This window comes from Myiozetetes cayanensis, unplaced genomic scaffold, assembly GCF_022539395.1.
Source record: "Myiozetetes cayanensis isolate MyiCay16 unplaced genomic scaffold, myiCay2020 scf7, whole genome shotgun sequence".
NCBI lineage: Eukaryota > Metazoa > Chordata > Aves > Passeriformes > Tyrannidae > Myiozetetes > Myiozetetes cayanensis.
Genome location: NW_026087964.1, coordinates 53,115,864 through 53,140,590, shown reverse-complemented (window position 1 = coordinate 53,140,590; position 24,727 = coordinate 53,115,864). Strand labels below are relative to the sequence as shown.

Genomic DNA, 24,727 nt, shown 5'->3' with positions numbered 1-24,727 from the left:
GAGGATAAAGATAAGGAAACAACAGAAAAATCTGCTTCCCAACTTGTGGGAGAACAGTGACCCCAAAGGTATGACTGAGAAGCTGTTGCTGGGAACAGTGCCCAAGGCTGCCTTGGGTTTGTGAGTGTCCTTGCCCAAGGCAGAGCAGTACTGCTTCTGTTCCCAGAACCAAGGGGGAAGGCTGCATTGACTCCATTAGGTAGCTGACAACTCTGACTCCAGCAATAATTTCTGGGGACATTAAAGGCTCCCTAGCAGTTAATCCACATGAGGCAGGCTGGCAGGAGGGAAGCTGGAGAGAAAACTGAATGACCCAGTGAAGGTCTGCAAACCTAATGCAGAAGCAGACCTGGGCTGCAGGAACCCAAAACGCAGAAGGAGAAGGTAGGACCTACTTTCTCCATGTGTGCAGTATTAGAGGAGGTTGCCAGACATTTGGCTATCGTATTTACAGCTATGCTTTGAGCCAACAGCCTATTCAGTTTGCTCTGGATTGCCAAGCCAGCTGCTGTATAATCCCAGCCACACTGATAAGTGGAAAATATAAGCCTAGGGAAATCTGACCAAGCCTTGGTGAGATACAGTGCAATCATTCCGTGGCTAGCAGGCACATGCAAGCATGTTGTGATAACAAGCCCATGCAAGAGGAGAGGTTTTTGCCTGGAGGTTCATGCAGCTGACATACAGCAATACCACTTGTGGCAGGGCATGGGTGTAATCCTAGGACAACCCTGGGGCAGGGGGGCAGAGCATATATCTGGACCCTGTCCAGTATTTGAATGTAATGTGAGAATGCAGCTGAAGGATATGAATGTCTACAGAGCGAGGTAAGGATAAAAATAAAAAGAAGCCTCTTTTTTCAGCCTTGTCTCCTACTCCCTCTATCCGTGCAATGCCTGTGAGTTCCTGAAGCACAAAGTATCGTTAACGCTAGTGGAGAAATCATCCCGTCCCTTGAAACTGCCCCATCCTTCATGGGTGGCTGACAGCATAAAGAGAGCCTTCTAGCAAACTGAGGAGTTGGCCCAGTACAAGACCATTAAAGGAGGATGCAGAAAAGAAGCTGTTATCATTGCCAAGAAGAAAATATGCATCTGCTTAACTCGTGACCAAAGCGGCCATGGCTCTGGGTTATGCCAAGCTGACATGGATGAGTTCCTCAGCTTCCTGACTTGAGGAAGTATTGTGGTATCTGATGCTGCAGAAAATGATCACTGGGAAGTGCAATACCAAAGTGTGTGTATTCTTAAAGCTGGGATGATACAGAGTATGGGCAGGCTTACCCAGCAGAGCCAAGCTCTGCCACCACTGATAGCCTCCAGCCTCCTCATTTCCTGCCCATCATCCCTCTGCTCTGGTATCATTCCTGAAACAACTGGGGGGGAAGAAAACAAAAAGCAAAAGCCACCCAAGCCCCTGTGTGGTATTCAACTAAGGTTTTTCACTGAGCTGAAAGGAAGGGTTTCCTGTGGGTTCTGTTTATTTATTTTGCATAGCTGTTTTAAATTGCATTTAAAGAAATATAAAAATATCTTTGTAAGGAATTTGTTTTGTTTGGAAGATATTTCAGTGGAGCAGTGTTGACTGTGTGTTTAAAAATAGGAGAGGGAGATATTGTTTGAATATTACTTTCCAGGTCTGGTTCTGTCTTACAGATTGGTTTGTTCAGTGTGAGTCTGGGCAAATAACACATTTGATTGAAATAACTGCCATGAACTTCTGGATATGGCTTTGAAGTTAAGTAAAATGGTGGCACCTCTTTATTTAATTTTGCTAATAAAGTTTAATTTTAGAAACATGGTGTTTTGTCATGTCCTTGCCTGGCACAAGATACACGGAAATAAGCTCTCAGTATTTACTAGTTTCACTATGCTCTGTGTGCATGTAATAAACAGGGATGGTGATGCAGTAAATATTTACAAAAATGGGAATTGCTCTATAACTTAGGGGTCCTGGACACAAGCTGTGTTAGAGTGGGTAGAGCAAGGATAATTTCCAGGACTGTCTCCATTTTTGTTGCCACTGGTGAATAAGGATGGAAGCAGAAATTACAAAATTCCTCATGTATGTCAGCTGAGCCTTTGGGAGCTTTTTCCCCGTACTGCTTAAAGGTGAGGCTTTTTTTGCGAAACTTTTGGGCTGTCGAGAGCCCTACCATTGCCTGGAAGAGCCTCTGTGGGGTGTGTTCTGAATCTGTCAGGCTCTGTATCTGTTGGGGTGACCTCTTGCATCATGATGTGGCTGGTCCTCAAAGTTATTGCTGCCAAGACAGATACTGAGTGGTGACAAGACAGGGAAGACTGATGTGATGTTTTCCCCTCGTGGTCGTGTTATGTTCAGGGACCTCTCAACACACTGCTGAAGCTTTCCTGTCTCCCTTGGTGTTGGAGCAAAGACCAGGACTGAGCGGGCCTCTGAATTTGGCTCATGTTGTGCATCGCATCCCCTGCAAGGCATGTGCTAGGAGCAATCCCTGTGTGGGAAAGAAATGAAGGAGGAGAGGGTTGAGCACCTTGCCTTTAGGTAAGAAATGGGACAATGGAGGAAAAAGAGTCAGTTTAAAGTTGGTGTGACAGTGTGCATTACAGACAGGTTTTTAGGAGCTTATCTTCCAGTTTTCAGATGGCTTGTTTGTTTAATTCTAGTCAGTTCGGTGAATTAAACTTTTTCGCTTCACCTCACTTAACTTCTGTGTGCAGAAAGGCCTAAGCAATTGATATGACTTTCGCTTTTTGCGGCTGTTATTTTCTCAGGCGTGTTTTTGATTACTGTTGTCTCTGTTGCAGTTGTTTGTTCTTCTGCAAAAAGGGTGCAAAGTGCTCCTATTCTGTATGTATGTTATTCCTTTGTCCTCATGTGCATCAGTTTGAAATAAACCAAAGCGAAGAGGAAACAGAGAGAAACAGGGATCTCTTCTTGCAGACCATTCTCCCCAAGGGGCTGGATTCTCATCCATCTCTTATCAGATATTAAAAACAGAAAAGCAATATATTACTTTGGATTTACCCTGAAAGTAGCTGATTTAGAGATTATAGGACAGTCATCTCATTGAGCAGCTGAAGAACCAGTGATGCTTGGGATACTGCATCTCTGGGATTTCTATGCTTGGTTTTTGACGTAAAGCCTGACTTGCCCAAGGCATGATAATATCCTGGCAAGATGCATATGTCCTGTTGCACCTGTATGGCATAAATCTGTAAGCTAACAATGTAGCATTGTTTCATCAAAGTAACCGTAACCCTAAACCCTTTCTTCCTTCTCATTTGTCTGGAGCAGGAAATAAACACTTTGGATGTGATTTGTGTAACAATATTATGACGTACCTGTCTCACTGTAGGCTTCTCCTGAAGCCTCAAGGAGTAGCAGTTGTCATGTTATCTGCAGCCTGTTTAGAGGGGTTGTGGGGGGGCTGATTGGTATGCTGTCTTCTCCCTGTCTGCTGGTATTATTATTCATATCAAAGAAAGCTGTTTGGTTCCCTTTCTCCTGGGCAACTGCAGGAGTCAATCACTGCTCCCTGATGTGAATGGCAACAAAGAGAAACTGTTCATTGATTCAGAGCAAAAGAGCCCAAGTGGGTGCTTTGATTTCAGAGAAACTCTGCCCTGCGAGGGATCTGCAAGGTTAGACTGCCGGTGTTCTTCCAAATTGTGACTCCCAAAGCATTTTGGCAATAGAGTGAAAGGCAAGCAGACAGGCCTCATGGATAATTTTAAATTAATAACTATGACTTATATGTGCCACTGTAAGACAAGTGATTCCACTGTCAGAGTCAGACCATAATTAAATATCTAACTCTGTGGTGGGGCTATGCTGGTGGTAAATGGGGTATTGACTTCTGGCTCCTGTTTTGACTAGAACTACGTACACAGTGTAAGGACTCCAGCAAATCCCAGTGCCTAAGGTGGTAATGTATTCTGTAAATCAATAATATATTAATAATAAAAATGACCAAAGCACGCATCCATTAAGAATTCATAATAGAAATTTGTTTAGGTTATATGGTATGTGTATTGATTGCTGCTATTTAAAGATGAAGTATGTCTTTCAAGCAGAGTGCTTATATATGTAGCTACCTACATTTTAAATTAATTTATTTTTAATATGAAGATGAACTTAATAACAGGGGGAAATATGTATGAATAGAAGTCAGTGTTTTGTACTGCAAAACATTATGCGAATATAAGTATGACAAAAAACCACAAATAGATGTTTGATGTTTCTGAAACCCAGATCTTGGACTTCAGCAAAATAATAAGCAATATACGTGGCGGTCACTGTTTGCAACTCCAGGTTTCCAGGTGGCTCAGGTTTTTCTTGGCTTTGTGCCTTAACATTGAATTGCTTACCTGTCCATGTTGTGGTTTAGCGTGTAAGTAACATGATGTGATCTGGAGCCCTGCATTGGCTGACTGGCAGGGACAGATCTGTGGTACAGAGCTGCCAGCAATCAGAGACCTTGCTCCCATGCAGTGCTGCTGGCTCTGTACAATTCCCCACGCCTGGTGCCAGTGGCTGCACGGCCAAAGAAGACTTATGGGACCACGTCAGGGGTGGGAACACTTGCAGTACCATGCTTAGAATGTAGTATTTGCAGAATAATGCTCCTAACCTATCCCAGTAACATCATACCAGGACCCTAATTGTCTCTGCTCTGAATTTGCTATTGTAGGGTGTACACTGCTAAAATTTCACGTAGCTAATAATGCTTAGAGACCCATTAATAGGATTTGCAGAATTATAGTGATGTATTACATAAACATATTGGAAAGCTGAATTAAAAAAAAAAAAAAGAAAAAAAAAACCCAAGGCAGACAAATCTACTAAACACATAGTGCCGTTCCTATGCTTTCATCCATCCTTCTAAACTTACTCTGGCTGACTGGTCCAGGGTCCATTGTGTCTGCAGCAATGAAGAGGTATCTTCTACAGTGATGGATCGTGGAAAAAACAATTTTCATGCCATAGCTGCAGTCTTTGTCTTGCTGCAGCAAATAAAAACTGTTTTAGATTACACAGATTATGGTTCATTATGAAAACAAAGCAAGCCTCTGACTGAAATCCCATCTGTTGGTTTGCATTAAGCAATTCCCTTCCTCCTCTTTGCCATCTTTTATTCCTGGGAATTCAAAGATGCTGTCCTGGAACATTTTTTTTTTTTTCTATTCACGACAACTAAAGGCAAGATACAAACCTTCTCTGCATGGGTAAGCGCAGCAGGTATCTGCATAAAACTGTCTGAGAGGTTTGTGGGTTTTGGTTTTTTTGGTTTTCTTTTTTTCGGAGTGATTTTTTGGTGTGCCTTTTTTTTTTTCTTTTAAGATAATAAATTCAGTGTGTTCTATGCAGCCAAATGCCCCCCTCTTTTCCTGTTTTCTTTCTCCCAAATCTTCATACGTCTTTAAAATACAAAGAAACTCCTATGATCAACAAGCCAGACGGTTTGCACAAAAGTGATCTCGGCCAGTAATTTGTGAATCAAGTTTCAGTACCTTCTGTTTGATCTGTAATGTTTCTTCTAGGAAAAACAGTCATATTTTAGGGACTTCAGCTGATAAGGAATGCATCATATATTTATATCTATATGTGTAAACTATTTCATGGTAAATTGCTCTCACTGATAAAAATATGTACCTTATTTCTACCTCCATTTATCTGACTTCAGATTCCAGATCTTCAATCTTGTTTGCCTTTTCCTACCAGAATAAGGAGAAATATCTTCCCTTGGTAGATACCTGCAGACTACAATGGTCTTTTAGACTAATTAAACAGACTAAGTGACTTTGGTGGCTCACTTGTAAAACTGGCTTTCCAGACTCTACTAGATTTTTCTTTTTTTTTTTATAATTTTCTTAAGTTGTTTTGCAAACCCTTTCAAAGTTTCTGACAACCTTTCTGAAGTGTAGACACCACAATGTACGTACTTCAGTAACGGACTCATTAATACCATATGCAGGGCAATTTTGTCTTCCCACTTCTGCTTATTATTCACCTCCTCATACTTGGAGAGATCATGTTTGCCCTTTGAGCTACTGTGTATCGTTCAAATTCTTATCAGTTATGAAAACAGTCTTGTTTCAGAGCGACTGCTTGCAAGGCTGTGGTCTCACATAATGAGCACTTTTTGTATTCCTACATGGACTTGTATTTGTCTGCATTAAAGCACGGTCTGCTCAGTCAGTGTATAGATCAATCTGCAAAACCGACAAGGTCCATGTCATTACTTAACATTTCATCAATTTTTTGCACTGACTGCAGATTTGGCAAACTTTGAGTTTATTTTCTTTCAGATCATCAAGAAGTGTGTAGAATGATTTTGAACTGATGAGGTTCTTGCTGCAGTTCGAGAAATGCTTCAGCTGAGATGACAGTTCCACATGGACATTACTTCTTGAGAAGCAACAGCTAATGCATTTTTCCTGTGTGCAGTTCCAGGTCTTATGTTCTAATAGCCTTTATTTATTTATTTATTTGTTTGTTTTTTTAAAGCTTGTTAGTAGCAATGTGCCCATTTCCAAAATCAAGTTATAAAGCAGTAAGGGGTTCCTAAGAGGATTGTGGGTTTCTTCCAAACTCCCATTCTTCAGAATGAAAAATATTGGTCTGTTTGCTATTATATCTTTCCAAATATGTGCTAGAACAAAAAGCATCTCTTTATCATTGTGAATTATGAATACATCTGTTTGCTTCTTTCCAAATACAGATTGGAGTGAGTTACTGAATATTTATAGGGAGTTCATTTTATGTTTGATAGCTGGTTGTCTACGACCCACAAACCTCACTATTTTAAAAATACTGCGGCTGCTTTAAAAATTTTACCAGCATAATTTTTCTGGGTTTGATGGTCTACATTTATTTCATTTGTATTTTGAGCTTTTAGCACTACATATTTATATTTCCAAACTGTAATTTGTACTTGTTAACTACATTGCTGCCTTTGTCTTCTTTTTTGTTAAATGAGGGTAGGCTATTTAACAAAAGAAGCTTTTTCTCATGATTGCAGAGTTGGGGATTTTATCTGGAACAGACTTCTCAGTTTACTGTCTGTGTTTTTAATCTTAAATCTTTGTTTCTGTTTAATTTTGTGTGAAATATTCTAATCTATGAGGAGCTATCCTGGGTAAAACCCTCAAGTATATGTGTTACTAGTCAGGACAATGATCTTATTTTGATTACCAAGTTACATTGGTTCAGGGTTATCTGCTCATAGACATCTGTGGGGTTTGTTTGTTTGTTTCACTTTGGTTTGTTGGGAGTTTTTTAAATTTTTTTTATTTTTGTCTGTTTTGTTTTTCTGTGATCAAATTATCTGTTAGAACAGGATCCTATATGAAATTACACAGAGAGAGTCACACTAAAATTTCCTTAACTTTTAATGGTCAGAAGTAGGCTTCAATACTGTAATGGTTTTGCAAGTCATGGTGTGAGATTTCCTTGATATTAATGGGGGGAAGAAATTGCAGAAAGATATTCAGGAGTTGCTCCTCCTCATTCCTTATTGGAATTAGGGTCCTTAGTGCAAATCTGCACCAGTACAGAGTCCTCTGTCTTAGCGCCTCCGCCTGAAAGCAAGAAGGGCAAATATTACAGTGTATCAAAAAATACTTTATTTTTTTCCAGCGAGGACTGGCTTAACAACAAACTTGCTTGGTGACCCTTTGTATTGTGCCCAGGTAATTCCCCTCAGCCCCTCAAAAGCTGATTTTTTTACCCTACTTAGTTTAAGGAGATTTATTACAGAATAATAGGGGGTATAGAAGAACTGTAAGTAGAAAAATCTGATTTATTTTATAAGGGTTTTTTGTTGTGCTCCAAAAATGTCTTTGGAGGGCAGTGACAGCAGAATGCATTCCACAAATATGAAGAGGAAGCACAAGGTGATGGAAGTATGCATTTTATTCTTAGAAAAAGGAGAAAATTCTGTATGCGCAGTATAAACTAGAAGAACAGTGCCTGAAACAGGTAGAAAAGGAAACGGATATTATAGGTAGAGGAAAAAAGTGCTTGCAATGGATCCTTTGTTAGATAAAAGTAAGTTTCTATTTAGAAAGTGCACCTAATATACTGCAACATAATTACATTACAAATTTAATTAATAATCTCCCAGAAACAGTTCTCTGGAAACCTTTCCCTGGTGCTTTCTTTCCAACTTCGAAGAGTCCTTCAAAACCCTTTAGAGAGAAACAACACAGAGGATTTAACAAGTACCTCAGTCAGTGCTGGGTGGAGGTGTGGGTGCCTGCAGGTTGCCTGCCTCTCCCAGTCTTGTTGGGGGGTACCCTGGCCCTGGATGTGGCAGCACTCCAACCCTCACCCATGTGCCACACTCAGTCAATCTTGAGTGAAGCTGCCTAGACCGTCTGTTGTCATGAGGGGGTCAAAGCCATGACTCTGTAAGCCTAAGGTCAGTGTTAGTGTGGTCTCCTAAATCTCTCCTGGCTGATAGGGGCTGCTCAGTTGAAGGTGTTGGATTCTGTGTCTCTTCCCACTGATGAGGGAAACTGCATTGGATGCTGTGGTGTGGCTGAGCTGCAGTGCCCAGGTGTGCCTGAATTAGCTTTGGCCTGCTGATTTTCCAAGAGCCCTTTCTCTACCCTTCTGTCTGAGCATCCTCTGGTGTCCCGGCAGCACTGTCTTGTCTGGGGTTTGAAAAAAGTCATGCTCTCTCTGATCCCATATCTGTAAGGGAAGGAGGAATGGCCTCTTTCATCAGGTTATTTTATTAAAAACATTTTTGCCTTTAGGCCACCTATCTCTCTCTCTGGTTTTGTTGGGCAATTAGATCCTGGTTTTTGCTGCCAGAGAGATCAGGAAAAGATTTACTTCTTTCATCTACCTCTTGGAGTAGGACAATTTAAAACAAGTTTAGTGATTGTGTTTGAAAAACAAAAAAAAAAGGATAAAAAAGTCTTCCATTCATCATAGTTGTTTTCAGTGGTTTTCTCCTGAAGCAAGTTAGGTAATTTTTTTTTCCAATCATATTTTTGTTGAGCTAGTGAACAATGTGCCCTCAAGTATAGTATCTGCACCTCTTTGTAACCCATGCTGCATGACTATCCTTTTTTGTGCCACTGTAGCTCCTGCTCCTAATCTTCTCAGATTTCCTCTTCTCTTTAAAGTGTCCTTTGGGGCACAGACCCTCTTTTTGTTCAGTTGTACACATGGATGTCTGTGAAGGAGCCCTACAGTCTCCCACAAGTAATGAATCATGATAACCAGTGCTGCAGGGACTCTCATAAAATAGGATTTCCTTTTAACCAGAACCGGGTTGGATTTTTTTCCTGGGCACAATGTCTCAGTGACTATTCATACTTATTATTACTGCTTTTAAAAATAGCTTTTAGTCTCTTGTTAACCAACTGGAAGGCTGGACTGGAAAATGAGTGGTAACGTGTCTCCTGGGACACCTCCTCAGCTTGGGGGGGACGGGGGGAGGTGTTAGGTCAGGATTCAGAGCATGTATTGAAGATAGAAGTGTTGTGAGTTTGACGACACTGCTGTGCCCTGGCAGTCCTGGTGGTGCCACAGGATCTGCATTTCCTCCCTACCATAAAGGCCAGAAGCTCTCAGCTATGTCGCAGTGTTGGTCACCTGACTTTTCTGGAAGCAAAGTTTGGAGCATTTCTGGGAAATTTCAGATTTTTTTTTTTTTTTGTGAGTCACCTTAAGGTGGGCACTGTCATGTGTATATTTATATATATATGTGCATATGTACACAATATATATGTGTGTATTTATATATGCATGCATATTGAGGTATATAGTGTTTCTAGAGCAGTATTTGCACAGGCTGCATTAGGTGGGAAAATAATTAACCATAGTTAATTATTAGCACAGGCTGCATTAGGTGGGAAAATAATTAACCCCAGTGTTTGTGAGCAGGTGGGTGCAATGGGAAACTTCATCACTCAAGATTTTAGTTGTATTTCCTAGTAAGTGAACCGTTTTGTGGAGTTATTTTATTAGTTTTAATGTTTTCGATTTTCTTCTGAGGAGAAGGGAAAAATAGGTGATTTCCCTGAAAATCTGCTTTTACTTGGAATATATTTTCACCTGGAGCCAAGTGTGCATGTTTCAGCTCATTCCCCAAATTTAATTCTCCTATTGTTCGTTATTTTTAAGATTGAGGGGAAGTAAATAAAGTTGGTCACCGTTCAGATAAGTGTGTATGCTTCTTCAGAGCAGCTCTTTGAAACTGCTAGTACATCTTAGTGAAATCCTTGATCTTTTGAGGTCAAAGGAGGGGGGGAGTTAACGTCAGAATCTGGGGAGTCATGATTCAGAGGACTGCAAAGAATGGCTTGCCACAGCCTACTTGTACTTCTTTTTAGTGTATCGGCGAAAAGGATCTTAGATACCATGGCTCTGTGCCTTAGATGGAGCTCATATATGTCATGGAAAACCTCATCCAGCAGCGGGGGACTTGGTTGTCTTTGTAGATTACTCACAGGTCTTCCTAAGAAGCACCCACTGGTATCTAAAAATCAGTGGCCTTTAAGGTGTGCTGAGTAGGAGACCCCAAATGTCATCTTGCTGTATAGAAAACTTCTATTTTGCCTGTTCCACCGTATATCGTGCCTTCATAGAAGCTTGTGCACATATTAATATATATAAATAAATATATAATGGAATGCAATTTTGAGAAGTCAAGATCTTAGAGCAGTCTCAGACTTCTTTATGAAACTTTCACACTTACAACTACTGGAAAGAACAAATTCTCTGTTGTTAATTATGTCAGAGACTCAAAGGAGCTGAGGTATCTAAAACAGCAAGAAAAATTAGTTATTTAATGTTCTGCAGTTTAGCCATATTACCTCTTGAAGATGTCTAGTCATAAAGGTCTGGGTAACTTCTTGTAAAATTAACTCTAAAGGAGTCATTCTTGGCCTTTGTTGATATAAAACGATTGGTTTAAATGATAAATATTTGAGATTCCAGACTTTTCTACAGATATTTGAATGACAGGCTCCAATACTTTGGTAGAAATTCTTTCTTTTTGCCTGCCTCTCTTTTTCTCTGGACAGTTCTTCAGATTTCACATACTTCTCCTTTCTGGGCAAAACAGACTTAAAAATAGATTTACTGCTCTGGTAAACAAGTCTGTAAACAGCACAAAGTAATCTTCACTCTGCTGTTCATCATTTCTGTAATAATGCAGATACTTCTACAAGAGCTTTAATGTTTCCCTTCAGAGGCTTTTCGGGGAACTGTAAATCAAAATTAAACTTTAACGTTGAGGAGGTGTTACTTGGTAAGAATCTATTATTTGCAGCTCTTCAACAAAGCCCCAAATATATCTAACCTGTCTGATCTTCAACAGCCTTAAAAGAATTTCTGAACCTGATGAGTTCACTGGGTCTCTTACTGACATTTGTGTTTTGGAGTTGGTTAGTTGGTTTGTTGTGGTTTTGTCTTTGGAGTTCTCCCCACCTTTTTTTTTTTTTTTTTTTTTTTTTTTATTTTTAATCTTTTTTCTTCCTCTGATGAAATAGTAGTCAAATTTGGCCTCTGTATCATCCTCCATGGCAGACCATCTCTGAGTTTGTGGATGCATTTGGGTCTTGGCCTTCTCCAGCTTATTCTTGCCTTGCTTCCTGTGGCCCAGGGCTGCCACCTCCCAGTTCACAGTGGTACAAATGATGCAGGAGAGCACATCTTCAGCACTTGGGCAGTATCCATCTGGGGACTAAACCCTGCTGAAACCCATTCTGATGACACACCTAAATAAACTTTGCTGGTAACAGGAAAGTTATTCCAACTTTGCAGTGTATTAGAAAGGCTAGGAATTTAGGCTAGTGTTTTAAATGAAAACAATAACAAAGTGTAATTTTAAATGAACTATAATTTGATATGAAATCTGAAAATTATAAACAGATTCTTTTTCCTTAATGTTCTTAGGCTAAACCCTTGTTAATCATTTATCTGACTGCCTCTATGATTATACCTACTGTGGTGGTTTATAAAAGTTTTTCTCTGAAATTAAAAAAAAAATGAACCTCATTAATGGCTACAATAAAAAACTAAAGTGGAATAATTTGAAATGGGGCAATTTTTTTTATTACTCAAATCCTACTTGCTTCACCACATTAATTTGTGCTGCATTAAATTTGAGACGTCAAGGTGGTTCAGTAGTGTCAAAGTCAAAGCTTCTCTGATTGGTTTTTGATTTGTTTGTTTATTTGTTTTGCTGGTGGTTTTTTGATTTGGTTTGGGCTTTTTTGTTAGTTTTGGGGTTGGGTTTTGGTGGGGTTTTTTGTTGTTTTTGTTGTTGTTTTTTGAGACAGTGAAGGGCCTATTATAACAACAGTAACTTTGAGTTGGGTAAGAAATAAATGACATGTATTACCCTACTAAAGACCCCAGTGAAATTTGTGGTATATGGATTTGTAAAAAGGACTGGTCCCTGTGGCTCAGAACCTAATGCTTCCTTTATGGAGAATACAAATGTCTCAATGTTATGGACCACGATCTGAAACCCACATATTTTAAGTAAAGTTGCTGTTAGGCTGGAGGGCAAGTTTAGCATAAGGGTTGGTTATAGATCTTATGCATTACAGTGCAGAGCATTGAGCATTGACACTTGCCCTGTCTGTGCACTGTTTTCTTACACTTGAAAGCTAATTCATATGAAGGAAGCCTGTGAATTTAAAGAACATTTCTATCCAACTATCTTCTCATGTGTGCGTTTTGTTACAAATTAGATGATCTACTGCAAAGGAAAAAGTACCTGGGAATAGCTTTTTTTCTTGTGATGAGGCCTAAATATTAATGAACTTGCATTCAACCTTTCCCTTGGAGAACATGTTCTATTTGTCTGTTGTTCTTAACGTGTTGTTTCTCCTTTAATTAAATTCATTAAAGTGACATTTAGCTCAGGCTGGAACTGTACTTCTGACCTCTGATTAGAAGGTAGGTTGTCATGTATTTTTGAAAAGCACTCTAAATTCAGCCTCCCTCCCTTGTAAAAATCCTTTGCTTACTTTCTCTGACCTTAGCTAACCTTTTCTGAGGTGATTCAACTCTATCAGTCCAGCAGAAACCACTCCCTCCCTACATCCTCTCCCTGCTGCTTTAGTTTCTTGGTGAATTACTGAGTTGCCCAGTCTTGAGAGAGGGTCCATCAAGCACCAGAACTGGGTGCACAGCCAGCAGCTGAACCATGTCTTGTTTTGGGGAGGAAGAAGGATTCGCTCTCCCTTCAACAACACTGTCTTGGTAGGCTGACTTACCCCACACCACTGTCTGTTGAGCAGCATGGAGGATGACCCCTGGTGATGCCTTGTTCCAGTGTTAAGTTTTAGCTTCAGAGGTATTCACCTCTCTGTAAGTGGGAAATTCGTGAAGATGAGGCTTCATCAGAAGAAATGTTTGTTGTAATTCTCAGTTTCCCATCACTCACTAATGAGACAGCAGCCCGTGAGTCCCAGAAGATGGGAATGGAGGATCAGAAAGGAAGCACAGAACTGCTCTTGCACTGCTTTCTCTCACAGGCCTGATTTGAGTCTCCCTGGGTCAGTTTGCCTTTACATGTTCTCAGTTGCTTCCTACTGTCAAAACTCCTCCATTCATGGCTATAATCTGGATTCTGGGGTTTTGTTCTTTTATCACTTCTTTTTCTTTCCTCATAGGGCATTGCAATGACCAACTTCCCTCATGAACACTCATCCTTAGGTGCAAATGCACCCACTTCACTGTTCCTTCCTCTTTCTGGTGATCGTTCACCTGTCCTCTTTGCCTGTTTTCTGTGAATTTCTTTTCTCTTTATCCCTCTAGGAAGAATTACATTAATACTTAGAGAGTCTAAGAGAATCTAATGCTTCTTACTAATGGAGAAAGCTTCTCCATACTTTGACTTAGGGTTCAGAAGAGTGAGGGGAGAGGAGAAGGATATTTACCTGCTGAACATGGCAAGGAGATGAGGAATATTGGTGGTATGAAGTGGGAGTAGGAGAACTACTCCAGGATGTAGCTGTCTAGTGCTTAATGCTTTGGATGCTGTCCCTGGGCTTTCTGGACATCCAGAGTGTGGTTGTGCATCGTCCTTTTGAGATCTGACCTCTAGGGTGTCTAGAAATGAGAAAGGAGATCTGCCATGGAAATAAAAGGTACTTCCCATGAGGCTGGTGTGTATGGGGCAGAGTATGGCTTCAGAGCCATGGTGTTTGGGACTTGGCTAGGCTTTTTTATTGGTGCTTCTGTTTGTATCCTTGACTGTGTCACCTTAGAAAATGCACTAACTGTGTGTAGGTTTTGGCAGTCCCTATAGAAAACTCCGTCTTTGTTTACTGCAGCCTTCTCCTATGTGTCCTTTTAATCGTGGAGGAGGGCATCAGATATAAACACGCAGGTGAATATCTATTGTATTTTCACTCATACAACCTAGGAGCAAGTCCCTAGCAGGGGCCACTTGAGTGTTAGAATGGTGGTAGATTAAGCAACTTATGGAAGCATAAGATAGTTGATCTCAACCTCCACATAAAATGCACAGGGAAGGGTGGGAGGATTTTGTGGTTTGGTGGTTTGTTTTTTTTTCTTTAGTTACCATGGCTGAGGTGTTGCACCGTCTTGTGTTTGTCTCCTGCCTTTTTATTTTTTTTTTTTTTGTGTATACCATCCCACCATATAAGAAATTGCTCTTTCAGTTTGTGAAGTCTGTTCATAGCTGGCTGTCTGCTGGGTAAGGGGAATTGCTACATCTGGTGATGGTGCCCAAAGGAAAGTTGCAAATTGGTTTTGATATCTTCTATAAAGTAAGAAAGGGAAAAGATAGTCTAGGAGGTTGTGGGTATCTCATTCATGGGGGAAAACCCAGGAGGAAGCCAGATTCTTCACTTTCTCTGGATATATCTAGTTCTCATCTTTCTTTTTGTAGCAGATTAGAGTGCTTATTGGAGGAGTTAAGATAATTTTCCCATTTTTATAAATGAGACAGCAATCAACTAAGGCACAGAGGTGAGATACAGGAGTAGAGACCAGGATTGTCCAGCTTCAGCCTTGCACTGCTGATGGCTTCAGCTGTTTGGCCACACTGGCTGCATTGAGTCTTCATTTCTTCCCCAGGGGAGCTGGATATGGATGTTGCAAGCATTTGCTGCAATGTCTTGGCACCAGCCATTGTCTGTAGGATGGACCTTTAACCCCACTGCAGGCTGAGAGTAGAAGGAAGGCTTTTCTGCCCTACCCCTCTAGAAAAGACAGAGGTCTTTGCTCTTGTATTTGTTGTCAGTATCTGTAGAGAAAGTGGGGGAAAGAGAATGGTATTTCCATATTAAGATTTCAGAGAACTTTGAACCAAACTTTTCTTTTAAGCTTGTCAGAACTAGATTAACATTTGTGAGCAATGAAAATACTGGGGAATGAGAGTATTGTACATTGGAGAAATGTTTGTTGTCACTGTCTTTGACCTGAGCTTTTGTTTACTACTAATATTAGTCTTGAGATCAGAGGCCAGGTATAATTTGGATTAAGAAAGAGGGGGAACAGAGAAGAAATACTGAGCAATGTTTGCATGCTGTAAATATGCACTAATGAGACTTTATACCTTAATAGAGAAAAGTTAAGACCCTGATTTAGAAAAGCACTTAAGTGTGTACTTTTCATGATGGAGTGACAGAGTCCTACAAAGCCTATTGACTCATTGACTAAAAGAGGTTTCTGCTCCCACCCACACCTGAGTGGACTAGGAGGTTAGTGGGGTTGTTTGTTTGTTTGTGTGGTTTTTTGTTTTTGTTTGTTTTGGTTTTTGTTTTGGTTTTTCGATTTTTTTTTTTTTTAATTATTACTTTCTGATATTTTTACCCTCCACAGAGTCAAGGTGAACTGTGGGAATATTAAGTCCTGCAAAATTACAAACAGAGAAGCATTCCTCTTCCCCTAGCAAGCTATGTTTGTGCCTGGAAACAGGAAGTCAGGTATTTAGCTGGGCAGACTAAATCATATACAGAGCTTGTGAAAATAATTATCTCTGCATTTCCAGCTTTTGTTTCATTGCCCTTAAATAGGCACTGAAAATTCAGTCTGAAAATTCTGAGCCAGAACATGATTTTGCTGGGAAAAATGCATATAAAACCTAATTAAAAGCATCAACCCACACTTCTCTTTTAAAAGTACATCTACTACCATCGTGCCTCTAAATGTAGCAGAGCTCAACAAGTCCCTAGCAGCCAAGAAGACACATAATTTAAAGGCTATTTTGGCATTTGATTAAGCACAGAGTGATAACTACAAGCCCATGCCCTGCAGGCATGACAAGAGGCAATTATGTTCTGAGGTCAAAAGCGAGGGGGAGAAAAAGCACAAGATTTTGATGACTTACTTAATTTTCCAGCTCCTGAAATTAGCAGAGACAAAGAAGTTCTAAATCGCCCAGATAAAATCCTGTCATTATCTGTTGCCTTTTCACCCTCTGCTCTCACTTTGCTCTGCAGAAGCTCAGGAGGATTATTTTCCACCAAATGGCTGCACTTACAGAACTCAAGTTGGCACACATTTAAATGTTAAAGAATTTGAAAAACACTCTTTTTAAGTTCTGTATTTAGATGGCTGTCTGCACATAGGATCCTGGAAAAAGATACCTGTTTTCCAAAGTAGTGAGCAACCATCGACTCCTCTTGACTTCAAGCCAACAATTAGGTCACTTATTTAGGAGATTAAATAAGGAGCTCAGTGAGAGACTGCAAAGATAGGGAGCTACTCAAAGAAGAGAGAAGTGTATTAAGAATTAATACAATCGTGCTGTGTATTTCACAAATGGGCTTTGATGTATCTTGTTTCATAGCAAAAAGCAAAACATCACTGCTCCTTACAGGAAAACCAGTAAAAATTATTAAGTAAGATTATCATATAGGGACAAAACATCAAGAAATGTGTTTACAAGGAGATAAACAGACAGGATGTAATCTCCCTTTGGAGTATTTATTGCAGATATCAAGGTAGAAGAAAAAGCCATCCAGAGCAAGTGATTTGGTGGACAATGTCAGGATGGAAAACGCATGCCTATTGTTTTAGGAGAAAGCACAATAGGAGGTCATGTTGTATGACAGTATTCAGCTACTTCTACAGTTTTTCCAGGGTGTCAAATTGCATTTATGCTTTATATCCAGAAAATAAATTTAAATGTTGACTCTGATACCATAGGGAGGTGTCTGTAAGTGAAAGCTGTCCTTCTAATGGCAAGCAGACAAGTGAGAAGCAAAAAGGTGAATTCCAGGAAACTGAAAGCTGAATCTAGAAATGTTTTCACCTGTCCAGAGATTCTTTCGTGGAAAGTAGAGCAAGAGCTGTTATTTTGGGGAAGAGGTGATCAGTTTTGGTTTAGATTATTTTTTGGGGGACGGGGGGGCTGTTACTTGGAACTGACGTACATGCAATTTTAGTAGATCAGTGCTGTAAAGTCTCATGTACAGGAGACATGCCCAAGATGCAAGAAGTGTGCTCTCACTGTACCACAGAAAGATGTTTAACAGCTTTGTTGCTTGCTGGTAGCAGTTCCTAATGTCTTATTTCCAACAAAACACAAGCATTAAGGTGTGCTGCATATGTACAGTATTGCTTTCTGACAAATACACTAGGTTTGTGTGAGCGAATTCTCAGGCAGTTAATTAGTGTGATTTTAAGTGGGGTTTTCCTCAGCCATCATGTATTTAATAGCTTTCTTTGATGATATAAAATAGTTACTGAAAAACAAACAAACAAGCAAAACACACACAAAAAAAACCCCAAAACCACCAACATAGGAATTGAGAGCAAAAATATATTTTCTGAATTATGTGGGTCAGAAGTTTGAGTTTTGTATTCTGCAGTGGTAACTGTAAAAAGTAAAGTAGTATTAGCAACTGTCTTTGCCCTTTGTATAGCATACATTAACTTTCCAGAGAAAAGGATCCAAATTGACCCAGGGCTGGGCCAAACCATAGCTCCCAACAGCTGATATTGCCTGTAAATCTCATTTTGTCATTTCTTTGGCAGTTAATAGGAGTCATCTAAGCACATGGCAGGAGGAGGGAGGGCCCTTGGCCTCAGCGTTCTGCCAAAAGCTGCTAGAAGCCTTCTGCCTCCCATGTCACCAATCTGCTCAGGTTTAGTACAGAACGGGCTTGAAAAGAGAGCTCACCACAGCTCTTTTCCAAAATCAGAAGCCTGGCATCAGAAGTTTTTTGGTCAGCACTGGCCTGTTGCCATAGTGTATCACAGAGCAGAGCCTGCTGCAGGCTTCTGTGGACAGATGCCTGTAAATGGACTTAATACCTCTTGATACTGTTTGTAGGGCTGGCTAAAATTGCTGGGCACTGCTGACTCTGCCTTTCTGGCTGGCTTCTCTCTTTGATCAAAAGTTGTCTCTTAACTTTGTCCCATCCTTCCTCCACTTACCTTGTTGTTGATTAGTGACTTAAAGCCAAGGGTAAGAATGAAGTATTGCATCTTAGAGGTTTGAGGTATTGCATCTCAAAGATTTGTGCTTGTCCTCCTCATTTCCCTCCTTCTGTAACAGGAGGAGTTGGTTGCAGTAAGAATTTACTGCATTACACAAGTGTATGGTGCAATACGAGTCCAGGGTAAAACTATTTCTCCAGTGTCAGGGAAACCAGGACATCTTACATGATCCAAGCCCTAGAACTATGCCAAGTGTAGAAGCTGTTATTCAACAATAAGCACACGTCTGTCTTGGGAGTTCGGCAATTAGTCCTTAATTGTGGTGCATCAGTAAGGATCTGATATTGGAGTAATCCTTGTAAATTTACAGAAATGGGAACGTTTATCTGTCCAGTAATACGTAAATTAAAGAACTGAGAAGAATAGAGGGCTTCATGGAAATTAGTGTGTTGGGTTGCTGCCTGCGAGACAGATAAAACAGCCTTGATATAGTTAAGGGATGTTCTGAGAAATATCAGTATGCTCCTATTTTCCACAAGCAAACTTGGCATGCGCGTACCACGTGGAAGTTATCTGGGACAAGACAGCAGAACACTGGATGGCATTTTTGGTTTTGGGGGGAGGGTATTTTGGTGTTTTTATAATGGGGCTGGGGAAAAGTGAGTCGGTGAAAGATGTTTGGTGTCAGATGGGCCATGGATCTACTAGAGGGTTAAAGCTTCACTAATTGCTCTGTGACCATCACACACAGACACAGGCTTGGTTTGTATGTTGAGGTTTGTGTTGGAGGTAGTACAGTGTGTGGGTAGGAGGGCACATCATCCCTGCAGCTGGGAGCCTTTTTGGTGTGGATGAGTTTTCATTCTTGTGGAATAAGTAAGGAAAAGAGTTGGCTTTTGTTTCAGTCTGTGGCTGGTGTGCTAGGCTGGGAAACAATTTTTTTGGTTCCCAGCTTCACCATGGATTTCCCATGAGATCTTTTGGAAGCTGCATAACCCTTCTGCTACTGAAATGAGAAAGACAATGCATAGCTACTTCATATGGATATTTGGGGATTAATATATTCACGTTCATCAAGCTGTTTAAGATCTTTGGATCAAAGATGCTGTAAAGATGAGAAATACAATTGCTTGTTGTCTAGTGAGTTTGTTTATTAATACTTTTAGGGCTTTGTTTTCAAGGCATCTCAAAGTGTGTTTCTTTTTTCTTTTGCAAACTGTAGCCTGGATTTCTTTTAAAACAGGTAAGATTTCTGAGAGCTCTTTAACTTCACAAGTATTTGCCAACTATTTGACTATCTAGGCAGATCCAACACAAAACTAAGACTTAAATCATCCGGTGTCCCATAAATTGTCCTTTCCATGGAAGATATCAATGCAGGGCCCAAACTTTGGGAAGATTGCCAGAACCTGCAGGCCATCCCTCGGCATGCTGCAGGCTACAGCAAAAGCCATCAGGCTCTCATTTTCTGAGGACCAAGAAAAGGACCAGGAGCAATACAGATGTTATTACATCTGCTGTAGGACAGGTGCAGTCTTGCTGAGCAGGTGGGATCCTGGTGCTTGGATTGCTGGTTGTCATAAAATTTCCTTTGCCTGATCAAGTACAACACGGGGCTGTAATTTTGTATATCAAAACCAACTAGCTTTTCACCTGGTAAGTAGAAATAATAACCATGCTGTAGTTGCTATTTACCTCTTTCAATAGGAGATTGCTAAAGCCCTGTATAAAAGGGATCTCTTCAGGGGTTTTTTGAGATGAGAAAATCAAGTCACTGAGTGGAGAAGTAATTTCTCTGGAGAGCCAGCAAGCCAGCGATTGGACCCCGTTTCTACAGACCGTATCTCAATGGTACCGAAACTATCTCAGTATAGCACATGGATAAAACCTGCTGCTAAACGTCATTCCGCTTTTAATCTTAGCTTCAGCCTGGAAAGTAAATGTTTACCGTGTTTCTGTGTGTTAATCCTTGCAGCTTTCAGCCGAGCCCCGGTCCCCATGGCTGTGGTCCGAAGGGAGCTGTCCTGCGAGAGTTACCCCATAGAGCTGCGCTGCCCAGGAACAGATGTTATCATGATCGAAAGTGCCAACTACGGGAGGACTGACGATAAAATCTGTGACTCTGATCCTGCTCAGATGGAGAATATCCGCTGTTATCTGCCAGATGCCTATAAGATTATGACTCAAAGGTATAGTATTTAATATTCTTTGTTTGCTGACTGTTGGTTTTTTAATCCGGAATGTACACACCAGTTTGTATGTGTGTTTGCATGAGAAAATGCAGGTACTTAGTCTGTATGTATGTGCACAGAATTACAGCTATCGTCGCTAAACTATGGGTTTAACGGAGTTGGTTTAGCATCACGCAATATAAATAACATTTGCTGTAAGTACTGCTGATCAGTCATCTTGATTCTCCAATTTTGTCTCTGAAATACCTAAATATCAAGGCTCTTAATGAACACAGAAGTGAAATCTTTCTCAAATGAATGTTCACTGGGTTTTGTACTATGTTCAAACAGAAGGCCAGTAATCTCCTTCAAATAATTAACATTTTGTGTTCAGAATAACATTTACAGTTTTCAAAACACAAAGAAGTGTCTGCTTCTCTCCTTGTGTTCGCAGGCTTAGTTTTAGGGAGGATCTGAATTTTCAATCGAGGATTGGTATTCACGTTGGTCTTGCAGAAGACTTGTTAAATTTCTGTATAATAACTATAGCTTTTGAGTGGGGCTGCTCCATCTGGAAATGGTAATTGAGATACAAGCCATGTAGACAGGCTCATGTATTGCAGAGCCAGGGCCTATCAGTTTATTACAACTAGAGGTATCCTGGTTATGGAAAGCCTTTAACTGTTGCCGAATTTTTAAGGATATTTTCTGGCACAGGTGGTGTTGTGGGAAGAATTTGTAAATCACAGCTCTTGACATGTAATTGCATTCAGTAAATTTTTCCTAATACGTGAATAATTATTCACTACATTTGACTGTTAATTAGCAATAGAGATTAGTATTTCAAGGTATTAATAATGGTATTGACCCAGGCAAAGTGTTGCTAATTAACATTATGACAGCAGTGTTTGTGTGGTGACCTAATGGCTTAAAGCAGTGCAAGGTTTTAATGGAATATCTTGCTATTGTTTGCTGTGAGATGCTTTGCACTAAAAATGGACTGGGGTGAGCAACAGAAAAGAAAGCATGAGTCTCATCTGTGTTTCACAAGTTAACTGCTGGTTTTGACCTGCCCATAGAATTGTTCCATGTCAAGTATTTAGGTCTCAGAACGCTAAGAAGTCTCATGAAAAATGTCCCTTTTGCTGGAGGTGGCTCCTATTAGACCATTTGAGTTGGACCTCCTTGAATAGCTTGTTGAAGTCTTGTTTATAGATTATGCCAGCTACCTTTTCAAGAGAAGTGGAAAGGGCAACAACGTGCCATCAGCCAATCCTCTGGATTTGGTGTGGTTTTAGTGGAATTACTGTAATTCTCCTGTTCAGGTTGTTAGTGGCTTCAAGCAGAAACCCTTAATCCTCTCCATGTTGGCAGAATAAAACCATGTCATTGCTTTTTGGGAGAGTATAAAGTATTAATATTTTCATATATATGTATCATTGTCCTCCAGGCACCAGCTTCCGAGCCAAATGCAGAGCTCTGCTATCTTTCAGTCAGTCCCCATATGTAGCAAGTGTGCAATAGATGTTAACTCTTTGGTTGGGGAGGGTGGGCACATAATCCTGTTGTTTGCCCATGGCACTGGGATGAAAACTTGTGTTGATTCGTTGTCTCCAGGTATCATCAGTGCAGACTCAAATGGTTTAGCAGAGAGTTTAACAGGGTAGCACATCTCTGGGCCAAAGCATCTCTGTGTTTCCATGTGGGCAGAAAGTGGTGCCATAGAAGCTGGCCACTGAGGGGTAAACTTCTCAAGCAAATCCTTAGTGGACTGAATATTGATATCTGTGGGGCCTTGCCTGCTGCCATTTATCAGCAGGGAGGCTCAGGAAAGGGTAATGGCTCTTTACATTTAAGCCATTTGATGATTTTTATGAATAAGTGTGTAGTCCTGTTATTGGGTACTATTGAGTTTCTTGAAAATAAATATAACCTGGTTCTAGTTAAAAAACAAGCTAAAAAGGGGAAAAATACTCTACTTTGCATTTTTATGTCAGTCTCATTTCTTTTTTTAATCTCCATTAACTCAAAGAGTTGAAACAATTTAAAAATAAAACCATTAAAATGAAATATGTTCTTAAGATGCAAAGTCAGTCTGTCAGCTCACATCTCCGAGTACACTTCATAGCTGAGCCTCTGAAAAAAGTAGTTTAAAAGGAAAATTCTGACAGCCTAGTAGTTATGGCGCTAACTATGCCACATTTTCTTCTGAAAGCCTCTACCTGCAAAAATTATTAATTTGGCAGTATTTGGTTGAGTTTGCAGATTAATGCAGGCTTTAATACAATGAGCTTGTCTTTGCCAACACTGTGGGGTGGGGAAGCAGGTATGGCAACTGAAGATTGTTGTGGCAATGTAAACCTGCATGGTAACTGAAGCTGTCTGTGTATGGAAAGAGAAACAATGTGCGCAGTGCGTGCTTATTATGCATTGATTAATTATTGCATTCATAAATACACAGTCTCCTTGTAGATTGTATAATAAGTTGTCTAACTACTGGCAGTTTTTAATCAGAAACACTGTACAGCCAACTCAGACACATTACAGTATGGCTGTGGCAAGGCAGAGAGGGAAAGATGGGGAAAAAAGTACGTATGAGACAGGGGTGGTGTTAGTTTGTGAGCTGAGGCTGAGAGAGAGCAGATTTATAGTAGACATTAGGGATTGCACTCTCAGCCCACCTGTCTTCCCCCTGCAAAAAAAATAAAAAACACATGAAAAAACCAACACCCTGAGCTAGCCTGTTCTTTACTTCTGTATGCTTGTTTAAATTAATTTTTGCAGACGATTATATGAGGTTATTTTGAAAGGGAAAGGCATAAATCTTATGGTTTGTTTGTGGAGCCCCCTGAGCAGAGGGAGCACAAGGAGTTCTTACTGCAATCATTGCCCTGGAAATCTCTCAAATCTTTGGAGTACTGCTTAAAGTAAAGGACATTTAAACAGCTTGTAGGGAGCTATTTTATAGAAAATTAAATCTCTATGGCCTATTTTGTTTTTGTGTTGTTTTGTTGGGTTTTGTTTTTGTGGTTTTTTTGGTTTTGTTTTTGTGGTGGCTTTTTTTTTTTTTTTTTTTTTAGTTTATAAAGCACACTTTCTGAGCTGTTACAGGGAGCAGTTACTTGGATGCTTGAAGGAGGAGCTGGCAAGTTAAAGTTTTTCTGATTTAATTAGATAAAAATATATTTCATAGCATGTTTGCTTTAGAGAAGTGTCTTTTTGAGGGCTGTAACAATTAAATTCTAGCCATGCCCATTGCAAGCTGTGTACACGCTACCATGGGAGTCTTTGCTATGTCCTCCCTTAAGCAACTGTGCCACGAAATTATCATATCATCCATTCAAACAACCAGGGTTCTCTGTGAACAATGGGGAAAAGCAGCCTCCTATTCCCCTAAGAGTTGCCTTTGTTTTTATAGCATTAACACTGCTGTTTAGTATATTAAAAACATCCTGAAGAAAAAGGAAAAAAAAAATAGCTTTTAGTGTACTCTCTTGAATTTCTTGTGGATGCTTTCCACCAAGGAAATGGCCAGCTCGGAAAGGCAAAATCTGCATTATTACTTTTTGCTACATATTACTTCACTACAAGTCAGTGGAGCCGGTTGCCTTGTAAAAGCACCACACAAATTTAAGCCTGCAGTGGGGGCACAGGAATTAAACATTTAGGTTCCTCCTCCTCAATGCACACAAATACACCAGCACATTCTTCTTTTTAAGGCATGGGCTTCAGAGTTCTGTGGAATGAAGACCTGTATGTGTACTTTTCTGGGTTGGAGCCACTAGGAGGAAGAAGATGGGTGGATCAGGTTTTGCATGTACGTTCACAGAGCTATGTGGTGTCGATACCACCTTTGCATTTAACTTTGTAGTTTGGAACGTTCTTTTTTGTAGGCTTTAACCCTAAATTTTGAAAGGGGGAAATCCAAGTAGGAACAGTAGGAAGTACGTAACATGTAAGTACACACACAGACAGAACAAGTGCATTTTTTGTCTTAAAGGCAAGAGCAAGGCTTTCCTTTTGCTTTTCAGATCCTTGTCTACCCCAACCATTGCATGCTACTCTTAACTCTGGGGAAAGGAAAGGAGGGATGGAATAATATGACAGAACGACAAAACTAGCAGGCATAATAGAAGAGACAGGGAAAAATATTCACAGGTCTCAGCAGCTGTTCTCAGGATCAA

The 24,727-nt window shown here is 40.2% G+C and overlaps 1 protein-coding gene across 19 annotated transcripts in view; it reads left to right on the top strand.

The window, feature by feature from the left end:
• The window catches only part of ADGRL3 (adhesion G protein-coupled receptor L3), a 508,900-nt gene that overhangs the window by 215,873 nt on the left and 268,300 nt on the right, over positions 1-24,727 (top strand). For 18 of the 19 annotated variants that reach the window (XM_050337727.1, XM_050337726.1, XM_050337714.1 and 15 more), the window contains exons 4-5: positions 19,595-19,615; positions 20,348-20,561. In XM_050337727.1, the coding sequence (XP_050193684.1) occupies positions 19,595-19,615; positions 20,348-20,561 (235 nt within the window). The remainder of the gene's footprint in view (positions 1-19,594; positions 19,616-20,347; positions 20,562-24,727) is intronic. The other variant, XM_050337711.1, reaches the window with a different exon arrangement.